Here is a 27,862-nt window from a genome sequence, read left to right as displayed (position 1 = left end):
CGCCAGCTGGCGTCTTCTCCAATGAACCCCTTTGGATTTCAGGCAATACATTTCGACACCTTGCGAGAAAACAAAGAGCCCAGGGTTTTGTTTGCGGATAGAAGCGGCGCGTTCTGTTGGTGGGTTAACTTTGGTTTGTTTTCTGTGTAGTAGGAAAACAAACACATTACGCTCCTATCATTTCAGGTTGCTGGAGATCAGACGGTTGAAAGTGTTTGCAGTAGCTTGAGCTCTGCTTCCAGTGTTGAAGGATATAACATTAATCAGCTGGTCTAAATGGAAGCTGACTGTGACTCTTTTTAGAGACTGAGGATGGTACACAAGAAAAAATCTGTATTGATCACCACTGATATTAAAGCTCTTCTTATTGTGGGATTAAGGTGATATAATCTTCACAACCTGTGCGCCAAACTTTACCAAGGAGGAGTAAAGTTAAAGCACAGTTAGCCTTCATTCATCCTTCATTCATATTAAAAAAAACAAATAAAATAAAAAATAATAATAATTGTATTTGTCTGCTGTAGTGAGATGTTAGTTGGTGGTGACTAAGCTAAGTGGGCCAAGTAATTACAAAAGACAATTTATTAGCAGGAAGTGTTAATTAACTGCAATGAAAAAAAGACTTGAATTGCAAAATAATTGCTAGTTTGAAATTTTGTTTTAAATCGGAGTATTTATTTATAAGGTAGCCACTTAACTGTAATTGATTCTATTAGAGCGTTCTGTGGAAATTTCTTGAATCCTTCTTTTTTTTTTTTGTCAGAAAGTGTCGAGCTGAATCCCAAGTTCTTAACAGAAATTAACAATTACATTGATCTCTGACTAGGATACTTTCGCTGCAGTTGTTACTGGAGCCGTATAATCACTTTTACGCTGGCTGAAATGGCAGTAGCTGGGAATGCATGACTTACTTTTATATTGTATACTAGGGGGTGTTAGCAGAGCGGGCCTGTGAAGAACCTGCTTACCACCCCTGTGAGATTCCTGGTTTAAAAAGGGGCTTTATAGAATGCCATGAATAAAGAAGAATCGTTTACCCCTTCTTTGTTAACACTTTCTCAGCTCCTCACATAAAAGGGTCCACTGGTGTCAGGAAATGCAGTTGCAGTGATTCAGAGTCCCCCATAAGGTTATAATGACCATTAACAGGTTGGGACCTGCAATTACAATCTTGCTGAAAAGGTGTAATTTAGTTGGAGACTAAACACTGCAAAGCTTCTCAGACTAAATTAAAAGATCTGCTTAGGAAGTTAACAACAATTAATTAGTTACTGTAGATGAGAATAGAACCTGCTCATTAGCGGATTTGCTAGGTGAAGTAAAGTTGAACTTCATTGCAATAAAGCAGACACATTAATTGTATTACCAACTGGCACCCACTAGCACAAAGTTCAGAGCTGTGGGTGGGCTTTTTTATTTTTGCGAAAGCATGCGTTAGTTTAAATGTAGCTTATTATCAAAGTCTCTAGCTTGCTTGCTTTTTTTTCTTTTGTTAAATTTTTTTTTTACTTTTTTTTGTCAAGTTGTGGTTGTGGCCTGAACTCTAAATCACTTTGTTATTGCAATGTGCATTATCTAATGAGTTGTTCCAGTGTAGCCTTGTGAAGGGGTTGTTAAGAACCCATGTAAAATAGTCTAATCCTATCCATGGTTTTGTGGCCTTGCGTTGAATCTCATGTCATTTTGATCCAGAGATATTGTGTCTGAACTAAAGGTAATAAAAGGTGCTGATTTGTTCAGTGTACCTGAGTTACCATGTGATGCGACATGCATTAAAGTTCTGCTGAAGGCCATGGTTACTAGTGTTAACCTGAGTTCGGCTGAGGTGGCAAAGTAATTAATTGTTCAGAAATAAAGAAAGCCATTGGATAATTGAGGCTTGTTATCTAGTGGGATTTGTGCGCTATGCATCTGTCTCAAATTGTAGGCCTCAGCTGTTCAGTGATATCACAGCATAAAAATGTTACGATGCTGTATCATATTGTTGACTTGAATTTTTTGGGTGAAAAGGATTATGGGGTGGTATTACCAAGCAGTGTCCAGATGCAGAGCATTGTGTTCACCATGTGTGATGTCCAGAATGGAAATACAGATAATGTGGGTCTTAGACTGGGATAAAAATTACAATTAACTCTACAATTTTGACAGGGTTTTAATTAAATGGGTCCTTCCTCATTAAATGGGTATTCAGTTTATAGGGGGCTTAGTTGTTTGTGAACAAACAAAGAAAAGTGGAAAGGCAAAGAATAAAAAGAGCAACAATAGACTGCTTGGTTGTGTGTGTTTTTTTTTAATACAAGAGGTGTCAAAGTCTATGTTTTTTTTTCCAAAGGGGCATGAGCATGACTGTTGCTAGAGTTAAACTTCTTTGTGATGTTACTTCATGTTTGTTGCCGAGTTATCTGCCAACTGCATCAAAGGAGTCAGTAGCAGTCTGTAGATTGACTGCCTGCTGCTTTTCTCGTTGTTTTTAATGGGGTCTTCACAGCAGGGGGTGTTATAACAATTTGTATTTCCCAACCCTTCCTCTCAGGCACTCTTGGGACTTTCATACTTATATCCTGCCTCAGCAGCTGGGTAAGTAAAGATGCTGCTTACACCTTGGCCTTTGTTTTCTTGGGATGTGTCATTTTAGACTTTAGACCCTACTTTATCCAACAGCAAATCCTGATAACAGTACAGTTTGTTTCCGTTACCCAAATATAGTTTAGCTGTGAAACACAATCTCCCTGTGAAACCTGTTTGCCCGTCTGTCACTCTGTGAGCCAAACAGACTGCTACTGTTAGCTGCAGTATGAGGTTATAAATCATTAAATTCTATTACGGCTCAGGATGCAAAACAAAAATTTAAAAGGGGATGGCTGTTTATACTATTGTAGGTTACTTGCTTCTATCCACATAACTTAAAACTATTCAAAAGATTAATCCTGAGGCCATTAATCTGTACTGTATAACAACTTTTAATTGAACAACTATTGCACCAATCTATAAACCCCTCAACGTCTGAATCTTTGCTCAATAAAAAGAGACTTCCAGAACAACACACTTCGTAATTTCATGCGTCTCATTAGCTATGCTGTCGTTCTGAGCTATGTTTCCACATATAGCTCAGTAGGGTGTGCCATCCACTAATGCTCGACATGGCGGTATTATTATGCTTTAATGGGAAGGTCTAAAGAGCTGTACAACCATATAACCTTTTTAAGATGTTAGATAGTGCATTTGGCGTCTATTATGATCAGCTCCAGTCTTTATCAGTGTGTAAAGCACAGCTGTGTTATTTGCTCCCTTCATATCCTGGTGGCTGTTAATAAACTTGTATAGTTGTTTTGAGTATGCATCAGTTCTCAAGAGGAATGTGTTATATATTGAAACATCTTTATTTAATTGTAGTGCAGGCATGGCATGGGAAACCACAGTTTGAGCTTCCCTGCAGTGTTCTGCACAAGTTCCTCAACAAGCCCCCCTAGGAGACTGGAAGGCAGTTCATCCATCACGCCCATTCATCTGTACAACTTGTAATGGTGTGTATACTAACTTACACTGTGATATATGTACAGTAGGAATAATCCATTTTATTTTGGTAGAAACTGGGGATACAGAGAATCATTCATTAGTAAACATGGAGCACTCAACAAAACCAGGATTGCCATAAGTCCTCCAGTATCCCACAGGCCCTGACAGTTCTCTCCAGTATGCGCATGGTCAAAAGTGCCCATCACCTAGGAAACAGGATCTGCATGTAAACGATAATGTGCTTCAGCACTGCTGAATGCAGTACTTTATAGAAACAGTCAGTAACATTTTCAGTTACTAAATACTTCAAGAATAACCATTGCATTGCAGGTATTTAAAATGTATTTATTTAAAACTTTGTATAAGACACTTAAATGGTATTTAAATGCCAATATATTTTGATGACTTAGGAATGGAATTGTGCTTTTATTAAGTCTTACATTATTACTGTGTTTATAGTTCAGCTTTACTTGTTTTGCCTTGCTGTTTCAGGTTCTTGAAAGGGTATTTTTCCTTACACCACACAATGAGAAACCAGACTTTTGAGAATACACATGACCCCACAGGTGCTCCAGGATTGACAGGATTCAAACAACAGCCGAAACTGATTCCAGACCCCTTTATATTGGGCTGAGACCACCAAAACTGATTTCATGTAGGTCAACACCCTTTCGATAAAAATCCCTTTGGGTCACTACCAACCTGCGCTAAAATCATTGGAAAGCTGACCCACCCAACCCCAATATCTAATCCAATTTATCTCCAGGGTCTTAGAGCACAGAAATATTAGGACCGCTCTTTCACAAAAGAGCTCAACAGTTTTATATAAAAGTGACTGGAAAAACTTCATACATTTTTTCTTCTTTTTTTTTCTTCTTTTTTTTTATTTCCTCCCCGAAACAACATATTGGCTTAGGTTGTTAAATCGCCCAAGGTTTTGAGGATTGTAGTTGTAACTGGCATGATGTATTGGATTAGCAATGGCTGAATAGAATTTCTCTGAAACTGATAAATATTCGGGAGTAGATACAGGTTAAAGGTGTTTTGACGGTTCTGAAAGCTGCTTGTAAAAGACACAGTAATCCAAAATAACAGGTTTCAACAAGAAAAAGAAAAAATGCATCAAACACTGACTGGGAGGCTCTAGCTGTTGCTGAACTTTGCAGAATATCTGTGTTTATAAATGCTTCAGTGTACACAAGCTTACCTGCCTGAATGCAAATACTGGTGAATCATTGGATCACATTTTTCATTTTGTGTGGTGTGCTGAACAAACAGAAATCTCTGATGAACGGTTTTAATTAAAAGTCTTAAGTGACAAATTTGGACAGGCTAGTAATAAAGATGTATAAATCATTGTCTGTAATTGTCAGCCTTTAAATACATATGTTCTGTGGTGCAGACAGTGATGTGCTCCAAAGTTGCTAAATCTTCACTTTCTTTTCATTTCTTTTCTGCATACATCTCATTTGGCTAAATATACCATAGTTAATTATAATGAATGGCCTATTATCTTAGTTTTATGTCTTTTATGCCCATCCTTGCACACTACTGTCAGTTAGTTCATCCCCTTTCCCCGATCACCCTTTCAGTTAGACAACTTTGTTATGGGACTGTTTTGAAAGGAAATATCTGAGACGAGTAGTTTTGATCGCGCAGGTTTCTCATTGACTCTTTTCTATCTCAGAAAGGGTCTCAGCCTTTCTCTTGCTGTTTGAAGAATGAAAACAGCAGAGACAGGAGGTGAAACAACAACATAGGTATTTTAACCAGTTCATTGTTGGCAGTTGTTAAATTAAAGGTATCCAATTTTATAAATATTTGACGGTGCACTATTTTTAGTAAGTAGGTAGTTTACAAAGCAGTTTGTCTTTAGATTGTTTATTTCAATGGTTTTTATTTTATTTTATTTTTTTTACTGTAATGTGTTGTCTTAACAAGTACCGTGAGTGGGTTGGTAGACTATGGCACTGGACAAGCAAAGGCTGCATTAAAATAGAAAACCTTTTCACAGAAGATCTCATTGGAATTATCTGTAGAATATCTCAGGCTTTGTAAGGTCCAAACAAATTAATAAAGTGAAATCCTTAATAAATTAGCTTATCGTATAAACTGTTTGGGGAGACCTGAAGGTCGCCCATGTGACTGCTGTTCTCAGTGAAGGAAGTGACACAGCAAGCTATAATGTGCAAGACTGGTCATTACCCAGAACCCATCAGCTTTACTTTAACTAATGAACTAGGGAGTTTTAAAAGAAAATCCTCTGATGACTTCTCAGAAGAGAAGACATCTTCTAATAAAAGTAGACTCGTTTAGAAAAACTAAAAGCTGATGAGGAACAGGCCTGACGTTCTTAATAGACAAGCAAAGCGTGCAGAGAGCGGGTGTGATCCAGCTTGTTAGGAGCCGACGATATTCTCCTTCATTGTTTAATGTGTTTTTAAAACTGGATGCTCCAGCGTAGATACCCGAGTGGTAACATTTTTGTATTTTGACATGTCTGTGGTATCTCAATGCCATGACAAATACACACAATTGCTGCAATTTATTGTAGGTAAGTGTTATGGATACATCTTGAGGTGCCACTGCACTTGTGAGATGGTTATCTATTCACAGAAACCAAGATATTGAGCTAGCAAGCTTTCTGAGTGAGGTAAAACACACACCAAATGCCCCTACACACCCCCCCCCCCCCCCACCCCACCCAGCAGCACAAAACCAGCACATCATTTTTCTTGTACACTGCAGATTTGTTCTTCTAAAAAAACTCCTTATAGCTATCAAAAAATGAATACTCAAGTGGAACAGAGGGATAACTGACTCACTCTCGAAGGCTTAACAAAGTTCGCATTAAAACACTTACAGTGTATTATTATATGTAGCTTGAGCACAGATTGGAGCATTGGCAATTATAAAGAAAGCTTAAACAAATATGTTTGACATTTGAAATGACTTGAGCAGTGTAAACAAGTGCTAGCAAGGGGAATCTTAGCTCCAACATCTTAGCTCTGAATACACTCTACCATCGTCATCTGAGCTAGGAGTCAAGCTAACAAACTTTCTTTGCCTTCTGTGAAGGGATGGGTAAGGAGTCTGAGGAAGCAGGTGTAACTGAATCTTTTGTTTCTGGCACTGGAATGCCAGAATAGATTATCCTTGAGGTTGTGGAAGTTTTAACACTGGATAGAAGTAATTTAATTTTAATTAACTTTTTCAAATCACATGCACAGCTATTTTGCTAATAAACAGTGAGATTGTATTAGAAACTTCATGACAATCCATCTTATTATTTCTTTCACTGCTGTGTTTAAAGTAGTGTCTTATTGCCTATTTTTCGCATTACAAACTGACCTTGAGAGGTTCCTCTAAAAGACAAACACAAAGAAGCAAAAGAAGGTCTTTCAAAATATCAGTTATATTGTATAGGAGTGAAAATTAAATGGGTTGTAGATAACTGCTTAGTCTGCCATTATTTGTTATTGTTTTAATTCCCTCGTGAGAATGCATGACTGTCAGCTACTGATTATTTAATTAGCTGACAGTCACACAGAATTATTAACAGGGTTAACAGGATAATTAAGAGCCAGTTAATCCCTCGGCCATAATATAAAAGACCAGCAGCTTTGGCTGCACAGGGTGGGTTGTCCAGAGGAGGAAAGAGACAACTATTCCATTATTGAAGAAAAACAAATCTTGACCCTGAAGCTTTATGTAATTACAGGCCAATCTCAAATCTACGTTTTCTGGCCAAAATGTTAGAATGGGTGGTAGCGTCTCAGCTTCAGTCCCTTTTAGTGTTAAATCAGCTTCATGAACCTTTACAATCTGGTTTTAGATCTGCACACTGCTCCTGTTAAGGTGGTAAGTGCGGCCGTTGATACCGTGGATCGTGACATTCTTTTACATCGTCTGAAGGACCTCATTGGTCTTTCTGGTACTGTCCTTCAGTGGTTTACCTCCTATCTCTTGAACAGAAAGCAGTATGTTACCTTAGGTGGGTTAAAGTCTGACATTACCTTTGTTACATCTGGTGTTCCTCAAGGTTCTCTTCTGGGATCTCTTCTATTTAATATTTACATGCTCCCATTAGGTCCAATAATTAGGCAGTATGGCATTCAATTTCATTGCTATGCTGATGATACACAAATCTATTTTCAGACTAAACTGGATGTTTCTTTGGCTGTTTCTGTACTTAATAACTGTCTGACTGATATAAAAACATGGATGCAGCAACATTTCTTGCAGTTAAACTGTAGCAAGACAGAGGTCATGTTGTTGGGTTCTTCATATCAGGTCACGAAAGCTGGCAATTTAGGGTTGGTTATTAATAGGGGTGAGATTAGTCCAATATCGGAAGTTACTAACCTATGCGTAAGGTTCGATTCCACTCTATCTTTTGAGGCTCACATTAAGAATATCTGCAAAGTGTCCTTTTATCACTTACAGAATATTGCCCACCTTAGGTCAACCTTGTCTTTGCCTGATGTGGAGAAACTAATTCATGCCTTTATTACATCAAGCTTGGACTATTGTAATGCTTTGCTTGCTGATATTTCTTTAAAATCAATTAATCGGTTGCAGTATGTTCAAAATAGTGCTGCATGGCTTTTATCAAGATCAAGGAAGCATGAGCATATATCGCCAATCTTGTCATCATTACATTGGCTGCTAAGTAAAATTCAGAATAAACTACAAGATCTTGATGCTGATATTTAAGGCTTTGCATGGCCTTGGCCCATCATACGTTAGGGACATGCTTAACCTTTATTTGCCACAGCGGAACCTGCGGTCTGCTAATAATTCTAATCTACTTGTGCCAAAGACATGGCTGCGCACTATGGGCGTCCGGGCTTTTTGCTCAATGGCCCCCCACCTTTGGAACAGTCTGCCTGGACACTTGAAGGACTGTGAGACTACTGAGGCTTTTAAATCTGGACTCAAGACATATTTTTATCAATTGGCTTTTTTATAATTGTGCTTATTGTTTCACATGTATTTTCTATTTTGATTTTTTTTCTTCCTCTGTTGTTAAGTGTTTTGTGATTCCTGCAAGAACTGAAACTGAAAGTAAGCAATTGCTACCCGTGCTGGTTTATACTAGCACGATACTTATTTAATTTAGTATTCTCTGTTTGTTTGTTTGGCCAACGTGCTGTTTTGTTTTGTTTTGTTTAAACTTATTATTTAATAATAAACAAATTTTTACAAATCTCTTAAGGGGGTTGTTTTGTGAACAGAGGCATAAATACAATTCAGTCAGGAAACTCATGTGCTAGATTATTTATTAAAGCTTAGACTAGACAACACGACTGCAATATACATATTTTACACTACATTCTTTCGGCCTTTGGCCTCACCTTTTGAGATACCCCTGCCCTTAAAAGCTTGCAGATAAGTGGAGAGCTGACCTTAGGGAAGCCATGGGCAGGTGGAGGCTGGGGAGGAGAAGGTGACGTAATGGATTGAGGTGAGCTATAAACCCCTTCCTTGCCGATCATTGGACGTATTGTTTATTGAAAGACAAATAAGATGCTAGATGTTCGATTTATGATTTGTTCTGGTATTGGATGTGCCTAAAAAATAGATGATATTTATGTGATTTGATCTAAGGTTAAAAGTGAGTTCCCTGTCTGAATGAGTGCTTTGCTTAATTTCTTATCATACAACTCCTTACCGGGTAACAGAACTCAGAATGCCTTCAGCCTTTGGGAACCAGACGACACTCTTTTAATGATAAGAGGGTTTAGAGATAGTCCTGCAACATGTAATGTCTATAGGCTGGTTCTTGTCTACGTTTAGTCTCTCTTGGTGTACCTGACTACCTTTTCATTTAAAAATAGAGCCCAACAGCAGCTGGTCAAGTATGAACGAGCCTTGTTTCTGCACAAGAGTGCTGGGGTATTCAGTAACTCCACTGTTTAGTTGACTCGCCAAGTAAACCTATTCTGTATTCCACTTGGACCTTACACAGTCCAGGCAGATGAGTCCAGCTAGCAGAGGTTTTGTAGAGGAAAAGAGCACATTTGATTTCCATGTTCACATTCTAAGCCAAGTAGCATTTTTTTTTTTTTTTTTTTTTGCTGAAAGACAACTCTGAATTCATCCCAGCCAAAACAAATAAATAAAATACAATCATTGCTGAAATCTGGACTGCTTCTTTTCTGACACTTACTCATCTTTGCTTGTTATAATAAATAAATTGGCAATTGCTTCAAACTGCATAGCGAATAATTTCTCAAATTTAAGAAATAAATTGCCAAAGTAATTCAGCTACATCTCTACCCTTGAGACAAATTGCCGCATCTCACCCGACAAAACAGTAATAATGTTTAATACCCAGCATCAGTTGTAAACACCTCTATTGGGCAGTAACCTGTATTAAATGTGAACATGTTGGTTTTAGATTTCAAAGATATGCAGCAGCCCGAGTATTATAATTATAGATCTTACATATCTCCACAGACATTAATTGTCTAAAGAATAATGATTTAAAGCCATCCTGGAAATTATTATTAATTTTCTTGATTATTTTACCTGTGGGTGGTAACAACATTGCTCTCAATAGAACTGCTGCTTAAAAACTGCTTCATAAGAAAAATGTCCCATGAGTAACTAATTTTACTTTAATCAACTTATACTTAAAAGAGTTTGATTAAGGGCACTCTTGCCCTTTGTGGAAATTCATGTTAAATATTATTTGCTTTGTTATTTATGAACATTAATTACTTATTTCTTTTAAAAATTGCAATAAGGTGCTTAAAAAAGCACTCTGCATTTGTTTGTTGTTGTATTATATAAAATCATGACAGTATGTTTGCTCATGTTTTACCTAATTTGTTTGCTGTAGTGGTTTATAAAATAATTAAAATATTTAGTAGTACGAATTAATAAAAGCATGACTTAAATTGTGGTTTTCTGAGGAGCTAATTAATATCCACATTTAAAAAGGAACTTAAAGGAACTGAATTCATTAAGTTGAATTGTAAAGCAATGTTATTGTTCAATTCTCAGTAAGGGAAAAGGGGGAATTGATTTTTAGCACATTTATCAAGCATGAATCTGGTAACTTAAATTCCAAACCAGCGTTACATCTTGTACATTATCCCTCCTGATCACAATTTCAGAAACTAGAAATGTATAGAATTGTACACCCACTTCTCTGAAACCAATAGACTTGATCCCTGAATTCTTTGTAAATGTTGCATTGCTAGGGAAGTTACTGATCAAAACTATTGATTCTCGTTCTTCGGTTTAAAACAATAGCTTCTCTGTGTTATTGCTGTAAGAATGAAGAGACTAGAGTCAGTGTTTAACATGCACAGGCTACCACCATGATCACAAGTGATATCTGCTGTCTCAAAACATGAGTACCACGGTAGTCATAATCTGATCAGAGGAGGAGTTTATCTGGTTGTTCAGTTATAGGTAGGGTGTGTTATTAATTTGAAATATACAGATAAGGGTTTATAGTGAGGCACAGTGATTATAGCACCACTCTGGAGATAGCCCAAGTTTGACATTTGGTAGATGCAATGGACAGATTTGCTTTGAATTCAAAAGATTGACCTCTGCTTACAATATTGCAATACAGTACTAAGATCATGTAGCATTGGTGTGGTTTCTTCATCACTACCGAATAGTGCATCAGATTAATGAATGGAATGCAGGAGTCAATGAAGACAGGTGGCAATAATCCCAATAAGTGACACATCTGAAGCCTCTCATACACGACCAATTACTTTCTCACTTCCATTTTTCAAAAGCTCATCAGCGTGAGAAACTAAGGTGTTGAAAACAGGGAGCGCATGAGATCTTTTTTTTGCCCGATTGCCTTGTCAATGTACCTTATCCCCGACACACTGACTCTGTCCCTGGTGCTGGGGAGTCATTTCCCCTCTGAACATTTTCAGTCCTGGGGGCTTTTTGTAAAAATTCAGACCACGTTATTATTAAGTGAAAATCTTTAATATTTATATTGCTGTATCTTCGAGAACACACCAACTTCACATGTGACCTTGAACATCCATCAGCCTGTGATGTTTACTAATAAGTCTGGCGAGTCTGTGATAGGACATTTTTCTCCAGGGTCCATTAATCCAGTCTGTTCCGTGTGCTAAGAAGTTCACTGAGCATGACGATTAGGGTACAAAAATGTTTTCGCTCTCTGGAATTAGTTTCCATTCTCTGTTCTCAAAACGGATAATAGGGGAAAATTTTATTTCTTGAAGATGTACTTCTTGTTCAATTTATTTTTGAAGCTCATCTTTCTTTTGGAGTTCTTGGTTCATATTAGTCTTCAGGTGATATTCAGAACCTCAATTGATACATAAATGGAGATGACTTCAGTTTTAGACCAAATCTGATTTTAGACACTGACCTTTATAATTGCCAGACAGAAATAAGTACTTTCACCATACAAATATCCCAGTTACTACTTAGTGATCTACATGCGTGTGGATCTACGCCTCCAAATGGATAAACCCTTTAATAGATTTAATTGGGAGATTTTGGATGGCCCTTGTGTGGGCTGTGAAATAATGCACTGTCATTTACATTGTATAGTTTTTTGTACATACACCCTGAAATACTTGTTAACATGGAAGAAACCTACCAACTTTTAAACTGTTTCCCTGAGTGCTTTAGCTTTTTAAGGACCTTGACTGAGTGCAATAGAGAACACAACAGATTATTCCAAGACAGTTCTACACAGTTACACCCATCCATTTCAATTATAAATTAAACTGACTAACGAACCATAGCTCATTATGGGAATCAATTACTCAGAACTGTCTTTTGACCAAAAATGTGGAAAATAAAAAATAATGATCATACTTCAATATTCCAGATTGTCAGGAGGTGGAAATTCAATTTCCCCCTCTGTCTGACACCCTGCAGGAGCGTCAGGGAACATTATTCATCATTGCTGTTTTTATGGTTTGTGTGGGTTTTAATTTTTACTGCGCAATGATCATCTGCTTCTCCTTCGTGATACATTGTAGCTGCCAGCCAGGTCCTCTGGGGCAGACGATAGGCCAGCCCTAGAGTCATGTCATTGCATGGCAAGCTTTCTGAGCAACTTATGGAAATGTGTTGTTAAAAGATGCAGCTCTTTATGTCTCTTCATGCGATCAGAGCTTCATTTATGCAAATTGCTAGAAGGTAGTGGTGGCAGCATTCGTTTTAAATTGAGAGTGGTGACACAGTGGCAGCCCTGCCTAAACTTTTAAGGGGGCTTCTGTTTGTACCCCTTTTCTTCTAGTTGTTTTTATTGGTTCATTTGTGAGGACTGTCAGTATAGGGAAAAGTATGGTGTGTTCTGAATAGTGCATTTGATATCTTGTTGAAGAAAATATACAAGTGGAATACTATAGGGCTTGGCAAGTAACAGAAATATCTCACCAAACGTATCTTTGGTTTAATTAATTAACAACCCAAGAAAGAAGTATAAAATGTGTTATTAATTTAAGAATCTTGTATACACTTGCAAAAGACCTCTGGATTTAAACGTGATTGGAGTTTTCAGTGATTTAATTATAAACATCGGGTTGACTGGATAAATCATGAAGGGAATGGATACCGTGGCTACACTGTGACTTAAAGCCAGCACTTCCTGTAAAGGATGTAAATAACAGCCCAGTTATGCAAAGGTATCAGATTACTATGGGTCTTGGCAACTATTTTGCTATTTTTAATTATTTGCAATTAGAATAATTAATTTGCCTTACTTCAGAAGTATACTGGAGGTATCACATTTAAAGAGTGGACATGTGCTCAATTAATTAGTTGTGTCCAACTAAAAGCCCAACAGGAGATATTGTCATGACAACCAGGGGTAGGCCTCTATCCACCTGTTGGAAGATAGGGACAGCATTAGGCGGTTGGTTGCCTCAGTAGGCCTCCTTCTGGTCTGTGGGGAATTTTGACTAATTAGAATTAGTTGTCCTTCTGTAGCCCAGCTCCTGACATAGATTGCATTCTGTAGCTCTTTGTTCCACTTGAGTTCACAGACAAAACAGCCAGTGCCATGTTTGAAATGAAGCAAGGCAATATAAAGACATTTTGTAATTGCTTAATAGTATTTCATTTAAACGCTTATTTTATTTATTGTCCCCCTTTATATAAATAAATAAATACATAAACAAATAACTGCTGTTTTAAATGCCTTTGCAGTGTTACAACAGTAAAGAAAGTACATAATATAAAACAATGTAACCTTATCAAAGCCAAAAACAGATTTATTTAAATTGTGATAACTGCTGTACTAGTACCATATATAGCTGTAAAACAAGAATAAGAAAGTATCCTTTGTTTAAAAAACTAAAATACAAAAACTAAGCAATTTGCTACTTAGATTGTCAAGAATATTTAAATCTGTCTGACAACAAAATATCAGTGAATCCACATTCCTCAATCTTGGTGAATGCACCCTTGTACCCATGTAAGGAAATGTTTTACTTAGCCTCCATCAGACAAGCATTCCAGTTTTGCTATTACAGAGATATCGTATTAACCTTAAACCTGTTCATCTATGATTGTGATGAAAATCATTACAGGATACATCTGGCTGCCTGGGTCTTGAGATAACCAGTTTGCACAATGGACTAGTTAATGTGGACCATCAGACGACTTCAGCCATGAGGGCTGGTATTAGAGGCAGGGAGGCTCATAAGATGTATAGTATTAAGTGAAAAAGCACAAACCCACACAAAGAGTATCTAATGACGGATTATTCATCAGACCGAGAACACCAGAACGTGGTGGTTGGGCTTTCTTAACAGTGGAATTGTAATAATTTACGCATTTTAAGGCTACAGTAAACCCTTGATAGGTTTTACAGTATCTGTGGGTAGGTCCTGTTCCACTACTATTTGTTTTGCAGTTGCTTTTTAATATGGCTTGAACCCACAAGCCCATATTAAGGCAGTTTTTTTTTTTTGTTTTTTTTTTTTGTTTTTAATAGATCCATTTAAGACACTAAAACACTGCTTAAACTAGGTACAAATGGCAAAGCTAACAAAGCTCACACAATACTTTTCTGACAAACAAAAAAAAAGTAACAATCAGAATACAGTAGCCTATAGCCCATTTACACAAAAGTGTGCTCTTCGTGTAGTCCAATGCAGTGACAGCACAATGGCAATGCAGTAGTTTTGCCAGTGGAAAAGGATTTGGCTAACATTTACAGTTACATATCTGTTTACGATATGCATTTAGATAGATTTGAACAGCATTCCTGCATGTACTGTTTAGTGCTTCTTGGTGTAGCTGTTTCATATTCCAGATGCCTGTATACGAAATACAAAACAATGCCAATGATTTGGAATGTACAGCGAGGCTGCATCCTTTTAAGAATGTTATAAAGTCTGGACAAAAATGAATAGCAAGAGCTATTTCACTTGCTTGCACAAGTATGTATGCTGTCACTGCATTCATTCCCTACAGAAGTTTAGCAATCTAAAGAGCTTGCATCCCAGCACAGCCCATGTGCTTTAGAAAACCTTCTGTACCTTGTAATTGATGGGGTTCTTCAGCTGATGAAATAGGCTATTATATTATTCTTTTTACTAAACTATTTTAGTCCTTTTCAATTTGCCTGATGTAAATACCAGACTTTAAAAAAAAAAGTGATCTTTCTCAGGTCACAATGGTTTGTCTCAATTATGTTGTTTTGCTGTCCAGTCCTTTAAGATAATCTAATTCTCTTTATGGATACAGTAACCCTTTTGTACTGCTTTTAACCTCTGAAGAGTTGCCTTGACCCTGGCAAGCACAGTGTATGGAATATAATGACATCTACAAATGATTGAATGGTTGAATTGAATGGATCTTGCAATGCATTAAGGCATACCTTTAAGATTTTTGTCGGCATTTAAACTTCTAAAGAAACTACCTTTGTACTTTCGGTTAATGATGAAACTTCAGAGGCATTAACCTTGGGTATACTGTTCACTATTGTGGGAAATTTAAGAAATGCGTTGCTGCAGATAAAGGCATTATCTTTCCGGTAATGTCTACAGCAAAATATTATTGTGTGGGTTTTTTATTTTTTTTTTTATTTTTTTTTTTTTATATATAAATTTAGTCGTTGCCAATTTATTTTTTATTATTTTCTCCCAATTTGGAATGGCCAATTATTTTATTATGCTCAGCTCACCGCTACCACCCCTGCGCTGACTCGGGAGGGCGAAGACAAACACACGCTGTCCTCAGAAGCGTGTGCCGTCAGCTGACCCTTTTTTTTCACACTGCGGACTCACCATGCAGCCACCCAAGAGCTACAGCATCTGAGGACAACGCAGCTCTCAGGCAGCTTACAGGCAAGCCCGCAGGCGCCCGACCAGACTACAGGGGTCGCTAGTGCGCGGTGTGAGGAAAGGACACCCTGGCTGACCGAACCCTCTCTCCCCCCGGGCGGCGCTCGGCCAATTGAGCGCCGCCCCCTGGGAGCTCCCGTAGTTTAGTTTTTATTGTAGTAATATTGTAGCATTTTTTCTGCACTCAATTATCTGAAAAAGTCTTGCAAAGCTGGTTGAAACCCCCCAGTTTTAAAAAAGCAAGGTCCAGTCATTACATTCAATTGAATGACAGGGCTGTGAAACAGGACAGTGGGCACACAACATGGATATGTTCCTTCACGCACATAAGTGTCAGGTTTATATATCATTTATGTCCACGGTTTATTCATGTCAATGTCTGTTTTGCACTGAGAGGAACTGGCGCAGGACTTTGGAAATTTCCATTTCTAATAGACCAGAGGATAATAAGGATCATCATTTTCAAAAATCTGAATCATTGTTGAAAAACTGAATCATTGTTGAAAAAACACATAACTGAGGTGGAGAAGGTGATACATGGGCAGCATGCTCACCAATAGTGCCCTGTCCATATCCCCTCGCCCTGTCCTTAAGTGACCTGGTGTTTGGGGGGTGAGGGGTGGTTCAGTCAGTATACCAATATAATCTTTCCTCTCTGAAAGACTGCAGGTAGCAACTGTTTTAGTGCTCTTGACACACATCTCCATGACAAACAATCCAACTGAACTCTTTTCATATCAGATCAAAAGGACGGAACCACAAGCTACCAACATAGTTGTTTTGTTTTAATCTTTTGTTATTTTTCTTTTCTTTTCTCCTCCTCCTTAATGTTTGTGCTTTCTTTTGTCGCCTGGGCATTCCTGGTCACTTGCTCCATCTTCCTAAAATAATAAAATGCTTCCCTTCCCACTTTCCCACCTCAGTCCTCAGCTCCACATGACACCTTTACTGAGGCCTTCCTTGGTAATGAATCTGATAAAAACAACACCTTACATATCGTGCTGAGTGCAGGCACACTGTTAAAATCTCCTGACCATCGCACTACCTTTACTGCTGATAGGCATGATGGGAAGACCAGGGGCACAGCACCAGTAAGCAGCAGGACTGTTAGGATAACATTATTTACTAAAACCAGGACCACTTTACATGTGTTCATCTTTTCACTTTGAGAAGAAATATTTATGCATCCCATCTGTTGTCCCGTCTTTCCAGGGACCATAAGGTGATAAACAAAAATCCCCCCCCCGCCCCCGATAATGTAACTTACCCTGTAGTGTTAAAGGCTCATTATTACTTCACACGTAGCAGCACATGTAATAAAGGGACTCATCCAACTGGTTCATCACATTAACAAATGTTGCATCTTGATGAGGGGGGTGTTTTTGATTTTTGCTAATGGAAAGAAATGGTGCCCTACTGCTTGCAGCTGATACCTCTAGCAAGGACCTTAGATGGCTACAAGGGTTTTATGAAACTGTCTTCTCCACCATTTTCTTGGTATCTGGGCACTAAATCTGATCATTTAAGTGCAGCATAATTGTCCACATTGGTTGCTGATTGAGATTGTAGTCACTTGAGCCTGTCTGTACCCTTACCAAATCCATGGCCATGCAGTGGATTACTATGACAGCATAGTACCATAGTTAATTATTATTATTTATTTCTTAGCAGACGCCCTTATCCAGGGCGACTTACAATTGTTACAAGATTTCACATTATACAGATATCTCATTATTTTTAATGTCAATGGATGATGATTTGGATGGCAACAGTGGAATAAACCATTGTTAGAATGGTTCCACAGTTTCCAAATCATGGCATTCATAACATTTTCATGTTGTGATACACACAGCATATTCCTTGCTGTACAGTGATACTCTATCACTGTATCGCCATTCCAGCTACAATTTGAAGAGGATAAAAAACAACATAAACACAACTATAAACTAAAATACAAAAGACACATAGTTTTAGTAGGGCTGCGGTGCCTGTATTCACTTTGAACTGGTTGTAAGTATTTGTGAAACATTGCGTTGTGTACTCAAAAGAAGAGTTCCCTTAGGATACGGTGCATCCTCAAGCCGTTAAGTGCCTCTCCACTGAGTGATAGACCCATTAGCATAGCAGTTAAAATAACATGGTGAAGCTACTACTCACTTCATTAGCATGTGTTGAATAGAGCTTGACCATGAATCTGATGATGTTTATTTCACAAAAGGTTCTCTGAATCTCCTTCATTCTCCAGTCTTTCAGTTGTACTGTGCAGTAACATTTGCATGCTTAGTTTTAATGGACTTTATTTGTAGCCCACTTTTCAACAGTTCAACAGCCGTGACCAACCTTGATGCCCATTGTAATTGTGCCTCCCATATTATGATTTAAAGTACCTGTTCTCCTTATTTGTCAACGGGGTCCATCTGTATTGAAATTGCTGTAGGATAGTTATAATTACAGTAAATTATGTAGTCATTTGTAATTGCTAAAAGCTGACTTCTCAATGTCTGTTTAATCGTTAACTTGCGCAATGTAATGTATTTTACGCAGTGCAACAAGAAAAAAGACAGCATTGAAATAGTCTAATAACTATATATAATTGGTCAAAGATCATATTTTGATCTACTGGGCAGCTTTGCATTCATTTATCTCCATGAATCTGAAGAGAAATGTACAGTTTACAATGCTTATTTATTAGGCTTTTTTGATGAATTGGGTGGGAACTGCCCAGTGTTTATTTTACATCATGTTAACCCCAGTGCAAATTGTTATCCTAATGTGCAATATAATGGTAATAATTACTGGTTATTTCGTGAACTAATGTACCACTTTGTTGCAGTCCTTTTGGGGTATGGACTTGGTTGAATGACCTGTTGGTGAAGTCTGATTTAAGGTTTTAGAATGTGCTAAAAGCAGCTGCATTTAATTAGGTCAGAAGTGGCACTGGACCAATGTAAAAGGGAGTGCATTCTGTTTTGGGTATTGTCTTCATCTTTGAGCAGTGTGCCAGTTAACAGAGTCTTTCTCCACTGCTCTCCTGATTACCTCTTAAATGTAGATGCATTTTTGGATGTCAGAGATAAGGCGATCCATTGCTTCATTCCTGAGCCGTCAACTCCAATATGTTAGATAGATGTGTGCATTTTAATTTCTTTCATTTTTTTTTGGCGAGGTGGAGGGAGTGTTTGCCGTGCTAGTTGATGCATTTGTCTGTTTGTTGTAATTGCTTAAATCTCACAGCAGTGCAAAACTGCAGGCCTCGAGGTCTGCTGAAGACAAAAATACAACCACTTTCGGATGATTGGTGTAAAAGTACGGTACTGTAAATCAGCTGCAGTTGCACTAATGAGTTAAATCAACATTTAAAACAGCATACAACCAGATTGAAGTTGTCATTTGGAGCAGAGGATGTGCGGCATAAAGGGCCTATGTGTAACTTAAATCATTATTGGCAGCTCTGTGTTCACTGAAATGTTCTACGTGAGCTGGCACCGTTTACCATATATTAATTAGGACTAGTCATGAAATAAAGAAGGCGAAAGTTCAGAATCTGGTTGGGATAAAACGTTTAATTCTTCAGTTTCCACTGACATAGCCCTTACTTGCGGCAGAGCAGGCACAGACAGAAATGGCCAAGTAATGAAGATGGATGCATCCTGTTATCAGGCAGCCATTTACTGGAGCTTGATGTAACCTTAAACATTGCAGATAGCTCAATGGCACTTGCCACAAAGAATCTAATTAATGAATAGCAGCCTGAAAGAAAATGAGCAGCATGCATTTGCAGATGAATTCTGGACGTCAATTAAATGCTGTTCAAATATCACACAGAAACTGTTTATCCCTGATGGAGCGATTTTCACTGGAGGTTTTTTTTTCTTCTTCTTCTCCTTCTCCTCCTCCTCCTTCTCCTTTTCCTCCTCCTTCTCATGCTCAGTGCTGCTAGGAGCCCAGGTGCAAAGCAATATGTGCACTGTGGTCCTGAGGAGCATGAGGAGGGAATATTAGCTGCAGGCTCTGTATTCTGCAGAGATGTGACTGTTAAATATTACCTGAATGACAGCTGTCTATTGGCTTTGGTTATTATTATTATTATTATTATTATTATTATTATTATTATTATTATTATTATTATTATTATTATTATTATTTGTAGTAGTAATAATAATAATAGCTGTAGTAGTATTATAACTAGTATTAGCATTACTATAAATACTGTATTACTATTAGTTCAGGGCTTCCTTGATAATTCACTATCTGCCTTACACTTTAAAAAAATGAAATATTGAAAACAGTGAATTAGTGAAGGACCCTTATTCAGTAAAGTTGTACATGTACTATTTACAGTCAACATAGCTTAACTATCGCTCTAAGATATTGACACAAACTTGCGCTTAAAAAAACCCACAGTAGCTGTTGTTTTAAACGTCTGAAAAAAGGCAAACATTCTTTGCTGTTTCTGTTAATTAATAATAAAAAAAGAAACAGACACTTTTATTTAAAAAAGGCCTGCAGCATAGTGGTTAAACACGAACAACAGTGAGCATGAAAACAGCTTAAAACAAAGTCCTTCCCTTCCATTCCTAATCCATGCTCTTATGAGCAGATCCTCGTAAAAGCTACTTCCTGTCTTATTTTTTGTTGTAGTTGTTGTTGTTTTGTTAACAGTGCATATTTGAAACGATAGCAGATGTCTGGAAACAATGTCCATTTATTAGTCGGGTAAAAGATAGCTCAGGTATTTTAATGACTATAAATCGCTCGACATCCAGTCTCATCTATGATGTCATCCAAAACCCTTTTCTATCTTTTACCCATTTGTAATGGAGTCATCTGTTATCCTGTATATTATACAAGCCCAAGTAGAAAAATGGTCACTGAGTCTTCTTGGAATAATGCTGTGCAACAAAGGTGGTCAGGATTAGGCTGTGCTTAGTATAATAAACGTATATGAAATGCATACAAAAATAGTTATGATACCTGTGTCTCTACTGAAGTTTTCTTCAATAATGTATCCTGTGGTTTATTGAGAGTTCCTAATATATCTTGTTAGTATTAAAATATGTGTAATATAAAATGACTTATGAAGAAGCAAGTTTGAAATGGCTTATTTTAACATTTATGTTCTATCACACATTATTATACTACTATACATGAAATACCCTTTCTCAGTTCTAACAATGTAATGCCTGCTCCCCTCACTGGAACGATGAGGTTACATCAAGACTGACATTCTGATAGCAAGACTGGTATTCATTTAATTTTAGGATAGCAAATTGTTAAATATGAATAAGTTGGCAACTTGAAAAAATATAAAATAAAATAAATAAAACTATTTTGTGCACAAAAAAAAAGTGTTCAGTTAGATTTTGAGAGCAGATTATGCCTTTTCCAAAACACACTGCTGCTGCTGAATTCCCTGATGTGTGGGGCGTAGGTTGTGGGGAGTGGGGGGTGCAGTGGGTTTCAGCCAGATGTGTGCTTTAGCTGCTGGCATGATAGTTATTTAATTTAATGATGCAGACAATGTGTGGTTTATTTTGTTAAAGGTGTGCTTGTATTGAAGCGTGACTCTGAAGTGTGCTTTTCAGTAGAACTAAAAAAAATCCAGGTCAGGTGTCAAAATAAGCCTTACAGGTGAGACATATACCTTACAGTGCACCAGGCCTGAGCAGGTCTCACCTGCAACAGTTACTGACCTACTCCCATTATCTGGAGGAAGCGGAATAGGAGCTCGGTTTGAAATCAGACACTGTAGCAGATTGTGTAATCTGAAGTCCTTGTTCTTGACAAGAACATACATTTTTAGGGTTTCTAGGAAAAGTTCCAGTTCAATATAATGTTATGGAAAACAGGCTTTACTCCTAACCGCATGCGTTTGAAGTATTACTGAGAGTTATCTTCAGTATGTGATCCTCAGTTAGGCATGCTGTAAAGAATAATTGTACATAATTTGCACTGTTTCCATGCATGTCCTTTCCCCTTTAGTTGAATTGGGGAAGGTCAGACCTTTTTCCATTAAATGACCCTTTCAGCTCTCTAATCTCTAATGTCAACCAATGACTTTAACATCATCATAAAGGTGGCCCTTCTAAGGTGGTCTCCCAATTATAGACCAGGTCCAGCCTTGCTTAGTGAGCAAGGCCTAACAAGATGACAATACAATAGCAGGTGCTAGTTTGCACATTCTGATGACTTGAGTTGCCTAAGCAGAGTGCAGAGCTTTATTGACGCATGCAGTGTGGAAGTCCTATCTAAACAAAAACCTTGTCTGATTGTATTGCATGTGTGTCCTTCTCTCCACAGTACCACTTGCAGAAAGGATCAGCGTGGAGGCTTGTTGCTTGCCGGTGGCAGATCTGGATCATTTGCACCATAACCTTTGCCCTCTTTGCCATTGTCCCCTTCGTGGTGTACAGGATGATGACTGCCTTCAGAAACCCTCCTCCCCACCCTCTGTTCAAGGCGGCAGCAGTCTGCTTTGGACTGCTCACTGAGACACTCCTAATTAAGTAAGTATTGTCAGGTGTCTTGTAGCCAATTAACTCTTTTACTGCTAAACACCTGGAAGGGACCCTAGAGACACCAGCGTGTCGGTAAGGGGAGGCCTCTGAAATTCATATAGGAGTTTCAACTCCAGTGCTACTCTCAAATTGCACGTCTACACTTGTTTAATTGCAGTGACATCATTAAGCATATGACCTGCTCTGAGACTTGAATGAAACCACTAGCAGAAACCCTGAGGGACAGGAGGTGTATCACTTTCACACCTCAGGTTATTGATACCTAATGTGGCAGGGACCAGTTAACGGTCAAATGTTCAAAGGTTTGTTTTGAGAGTGTTTTTTTTTTCTTTCTTTCTATTCCCTGTTGCCTAACTACAGCAAACACCCCCAGCTCCTTAACCAGCAAATGAAGGGAACACAAATTGATAACGAGGTTTAATATCTGAGCAATGCTAGCTGAGCTTTTGACACTCAATTGCACCAGATGGCACTGCAATTTGAATGAATATTTGTTTACAGGATACAGTGGTATTCCTCTGGCACTTCTCTCCATGCTGGTCTGTTGAACATTTATTTTTCCTAATTTGACTGCAATGCAGTACTAAGCAATTTAGAAAATGTTCCCTAAAATTCTATGTTTTAATTTTAATTCAAGATAACGCCCACCTCTTCTTTTCACCTTCATAAGACAGGCTTTGAATCCTTAACAATGTGTGATGACATTTTATTTCAGCTTGTCTTTTAAACGTACATGATGTGTGAAGTACTGCATAAAGCTGATCCTTGATAATATCCCCTTATTTTATAAAGTCAGTTTGGCATTGTGTTTGTGATTTACAGCAATTGAACGCCACACTTGTATAGGATACACTGCATTAAATGAGTCCTGTTACGGTTCTGATACATCGCACAAACAGATGTGGTTAGTTATAGAAAACAAAGCCCTTTTTGATTGAAGGAGGTGTGCACACTATTGGCATAATCAATCATGGGTAAAATTAAATGCTCAATTGATTTTTTTTTTTTTTTTTGTCCAGTGAAGTAATTTAATGTCTGTCACTTCTTAGCATACCTAATTTCTACATTTTCAATTGATATAGTGTAATTAAATGGATGGTAACTTAAAAAGAACAATGTATTAGAAAAAGGACCAAATCAGCATCACAGAGAATATACTATATTAATCGTACCTTTAAAGACAGACTGATCCATCTCACAAAAATGTAATTGTTTTTTGGGTCATGTTGAATTCTGCATTGATTTTAGTGATTCAAAAAACTCTTCTGTGGTAATATTTTCAAATTGCTGATTTTGTGAAATGTGTCTGTCTCTTGTGGTCTGTTCTGTATGTTAAGTCTGGCAAGCCTTAATTCTTGAATTCTAAATGGGTGTCCCATCCTATTCGGGTTTGGATTTACAGATTCGGTAACTAGAAATGAGTACTTTAAACTTTCTGTCTACTGGTACCTATGGACTAGTTCTAAATGTTGCATGGATTTTGCCTCACAGTGTTATGTAAGCTGGGTGCAGGCCAGTTTGGATTGATTTGACTCTCACCAGATTCTATAGAACAGTATGCTCCTTTGTTTGTCAGTCAATCACGTTGCTGAGTGAATATGCTGCTAAACATGGCACACCTGGGACGGGTAACACTTGGCAGGGACGTTGCTGAAGTCTGTAGTCATGCATGGGATGGTGCCTAATGAGCAGGTTAAATATTCCAAACATTTTTAAAACGGCATAATAAGCAATTAAATGCATCAGCACCTGATTTAACTCACAAGTCTTTAAAAGCAATTTCTTATCTGCATCTTATAAAACTGGATTTTAAGGATTGGAATGGGACACAAAAAATACAACCAGTCCATCGCTGCATATTAAGGGTGGGATAGCAATAACTGTCTACAGCCAAAATGTAAGTAAAAATGGGTAGTGGTTATTGGCAAAATCGGCCTGCTGCGCTTGTGTGTAGCGTGTTTTTGAAATGCATGATTCCAGGAAGGCATTATCACTTTCACATCAGAACTGGAAGGAGCTCACAGTACTGTTTCCAGGTGAATTCAGGCCAAAGAGTCGTCTGAAGCGAGCCCCCTCTGGAAAGCTGGTCTCCTGTCTGGATTGTAGGTAAATCTGGTTGCTAAACTCTGATTTCTGCAACTTGGTCCCATGGCTACTGCTGGACACCAAGCCCTTTGAGACCTAGCATGTGAAACATCACATGACCCCGGCATCACTTAGTCATATCATTTCGGCATCGGCAGACTGACGCAATGACATGACTCAGACAATATAACCCGGTGATCCTAAAGACCCCTTTCACTGACCTTTTTTTTAGAGAGGCATTTGAACATTTCCCAAACCTGTAGCCAACAACAGTTCTGAATTTAAAATGTATACACATGACCTAATCAACTGTTCATTATAATTTAAAAACATTTGCAAAGCTGTAAAACTACACTCAATATATGTTATGCGCACTATTGGAAGCGCTTTCAACCTAGACCTCTGAAATGAAAAGGGTAGTCTGGAAAATACTGGAAAAGAACAGACAAAACAGCACATATAAATGGGAAACTGTTTATTTCGTTTTTTTTCCTTCTTAGTTTTCTTAGATTGTTTTTCAATTTTAATATAACGAATTGGAATAATGCCTGGGGTACACTAAATCATTAGCAAATGAAGAGTCTGTTTTTATTAACATCTAACTTGTAAATAATGCATTACATTTCTGGTCTAAACGCTGCTATCTCTACACTATATTCAGAATAGGGAAACAAGAGGATGTTGCTTTTCTCACTAAAGTAATTCCAACAAATTCAAAGTGACAGATGATATTTGTGGAAACGATGATACAATTACAGATCACCTGGGGCAGTTTTCCATACTAACAATGGAAATTACAATTGTATAATGTGCACTGTGTTTCATGTTTTCTCATTTCTTTATTAAAGTTTATTTTTAAAGCACAAAGCATAGGCAAGCTGTTTGTGTCCAAAGAGAGTTCCCCTATTAAACAAGTCTGGGATGAATGCGCAATGTGTACATTTAATTGCTATTACTGTTTCGCTGGTAATTTGCAGGAGTATTATTATGCAGTAGTTGAAAACTGGAATGCTTGGTATAATGGACAGAGGTTAGATGGTAGAAAGTGCATTTATTTAAATGATACAGTGGAGCACACCAGGACACCACTATTACCTGAAAAGAAAATGATCTTGCCAGGTGCCACTAAACAGGTGTTTGACATGAGCATGGGTGATCATCCTTTATCCTGGTGTTTTCTGTTCTGTGCTTACGCCTACTCCAGAAATAAATTCCAAATGGCTCATCCCAGAAAATCCCCCAAATTAGCCTTGCATTATGTCTGCACTGCCACATTGCACACTGTGCCTCCTAACACTGCCACATTGCACGCTGTGCCTCATGTAAATAATTATTCACTGCTAAAATGTACCCACAATCTGCTGTTTGCAATTAATAATGACATTTTAACGATTTTTTAATATATATATAGCATAAATGTCTTAACATCAATGTATAAAAGTATATAACCGTTCCCATCCTGGTCATCCCCAAGTTGAATTTTATCTTTTCATACTCATTTAGGGTCAGGGATGCAGTTAAGTTCCAGGCACAGCTCCAGTCTATATTTGTATGCTTTTAATTAAAATACATATTAGTCACAGTACAGTTTGCACTACTCCCTCATCAGTGTGCAGTTTGCATTTCTAATCTATCGTCTTCACTTTAGGCTCTTGATGGCCCCCACACTGTACAGCAGCTTTCTGTTCCATGTTGGTCTGCCCCAACTCAAGTGCCCGGTGCTTTCTATGCAGGGCAGAGAGCTGTGTCATCCTGCAATAGTGTGTGATAGGTGAGACACACAGAAGAGGAGGTACTCTGTTCAACACAGAGAGCGGTGTGGTTATTCTCAGTATTCTCAGTGGGAGTAGCGCTTCTTTGTAAGAGAGCTACTCTCCATCCGCTGATCAGCTCACAACCAAGCCTTGTTATTAGTAATTACAGTATGTAGACACCAAGAAGACTTTTACTTGTTTAAAAGAGATTCTGGCACTTACCCGTGCCTGAAATTGATCTGTGATTGATTAGGGTCCTTTGTGACACTTTAGCTACGCATATAATATTGATTTTGTTCTTGTTCCGGTTTTAAACAGTAAAGTCTTGATGTCTCGCAAGCATTGGGAGGTAGCCATTTTCCACCCTGCACAGATCCAGAGAGCCATATTCATATTTTGAGCCACTATTAGACATTGTGTAAAAATACAAAAAAAAAAATCCAATTTACAAGTGTAAGAAGTTAAATATTCAGAAAATGTACTGTATATCCTTGTAAGACCGGTTGGTAATATTTTACAGTAAGTGGCTGCTCATATGAACAAGTGTGGAATGTATTATGAATTAATAATCAACTCAATTGGAAATAATGTTTTAGTTCCTGTGTTACATCTGAATTACCACTCCTTTCTGTAATTACTTACCAATTACCACTCCTTTCTGTAATTACTTACCAATCTTTTTTAAACCTGGTTTGCTTGAACCTTGCCCCACCTCCTCGCTTCATGTTGTTTGGGAATGTAGTGTGGATTTGCCCCGTGGCGCAGTGACAGCCCCCAATGCGGCAACCTCCTGCTGCCCACTGTCAGTGTTTGTCTCAGTCAGTGCTAGGCCTGAGGTGGAGCCAGCGTGGGCAAACCCGGTACTGCTCACTCACTCTGAGACTACATGACACCTTAACCTTTTAAAAACTGCTCCGAGACAGCGTTTAAAAAACACCCAAATCATTCCTGACCTTTTGTTATTTGTGTGTTCGTGTGCTGGTTTTTCCATGTATTTTTTTTTTTAAGTAAAAGACATTTATTTTTAAATTGACGTTACAACAAATTGTTTATTTTTTTGTTTCCTTCCTTTCTTTTTTTGTCGTTAGGTTTCACATTTTGTCTATTGTAATTTAAATTATCATTTTAAAAATAAGAATTCTCATAACAGGTTTATTTTGTGATATTTTTTTTTATTATTATTAATATTTGTATTTTTATCTGAAGATCCATTTTATCGTCTTTATGTGGTACATTTGCCTGTACATGCTCCTTATCTCCATTCATGTCACACAGTGTATGTACATTTCTCAAAGCTAAATAGAAAAGTAAAGGTGTGGTGTGCAGGGGGTCATGCAGGGGGGCGCGGGTTTGCGAAGTCTTTGCGCAGGATGTGGAGCAACATTATCAGTGTCTTATACTGTGGTTCCACTGTGATATGTATGTGCAGTCTGGCTTTGGGGGTGCAATACTGTGTACACTATCAACTAAGAGCCTAAGGAGGGAAGTTTGATTGAATAGCATCATAAAACAAGTCATGACTGCAAAGCCTTCTTCATGAGTAGACTTGAATTAGGAGCAAGCACAATTAGCATCTAAACAGTATATACAGTGTGTGCCTCAGGCATGACACCTAACATACATGGTGAAGACTGTGTAGCCTTGCAGGCTTTTTACAACAATAGCTCTGTAAAGG

General features: G+C 37.9%; 1 protein-coding gene across 8 annotated transcripts in view; it reads left to right on the top strand.

Annotated features, from left to right (window-relative positions):
• Positions 1-27,862, top strand: part of LOC117402449 (uncharacterized) — a 170,661-nt gene that overhangs the window by 135,624 nt on the left and 7,175 nt on the right. For all 8 annotated transcript variants that reach the window (XM_059031553.1, XM_059031557.1, XM_059031554.1 and 5 more), the window contains one exon: positions 22,131-22,336. In XM_059031553.1, coding sequence (XP_058887536.1) covers positions 22,131-22,336 — 206 coding nt within the window. The remainder of the gene's footprint in view (positions 1-22,130; positions 22,337-27,862) is intronic.

Source organism: Acipenser ruthenus, chromosome 10, assembly GCF_902713425.1.
Source record: "Acipenser ruthenus chromosome 10, fAciRut3.2 maternal haplotype, whole genome shotgun sequence".
Classification (NCBI taxonomy): domain Eukaryota; kingdom Metazoa; phylum Chordata; class Actinopteri; order Acipenseriformes; family Acipenseridae; genus Acipenser; species Acipenser ruthenus.
This window is presented reverse-complemented; position numbering and strand designations above follow the sequence as displayed.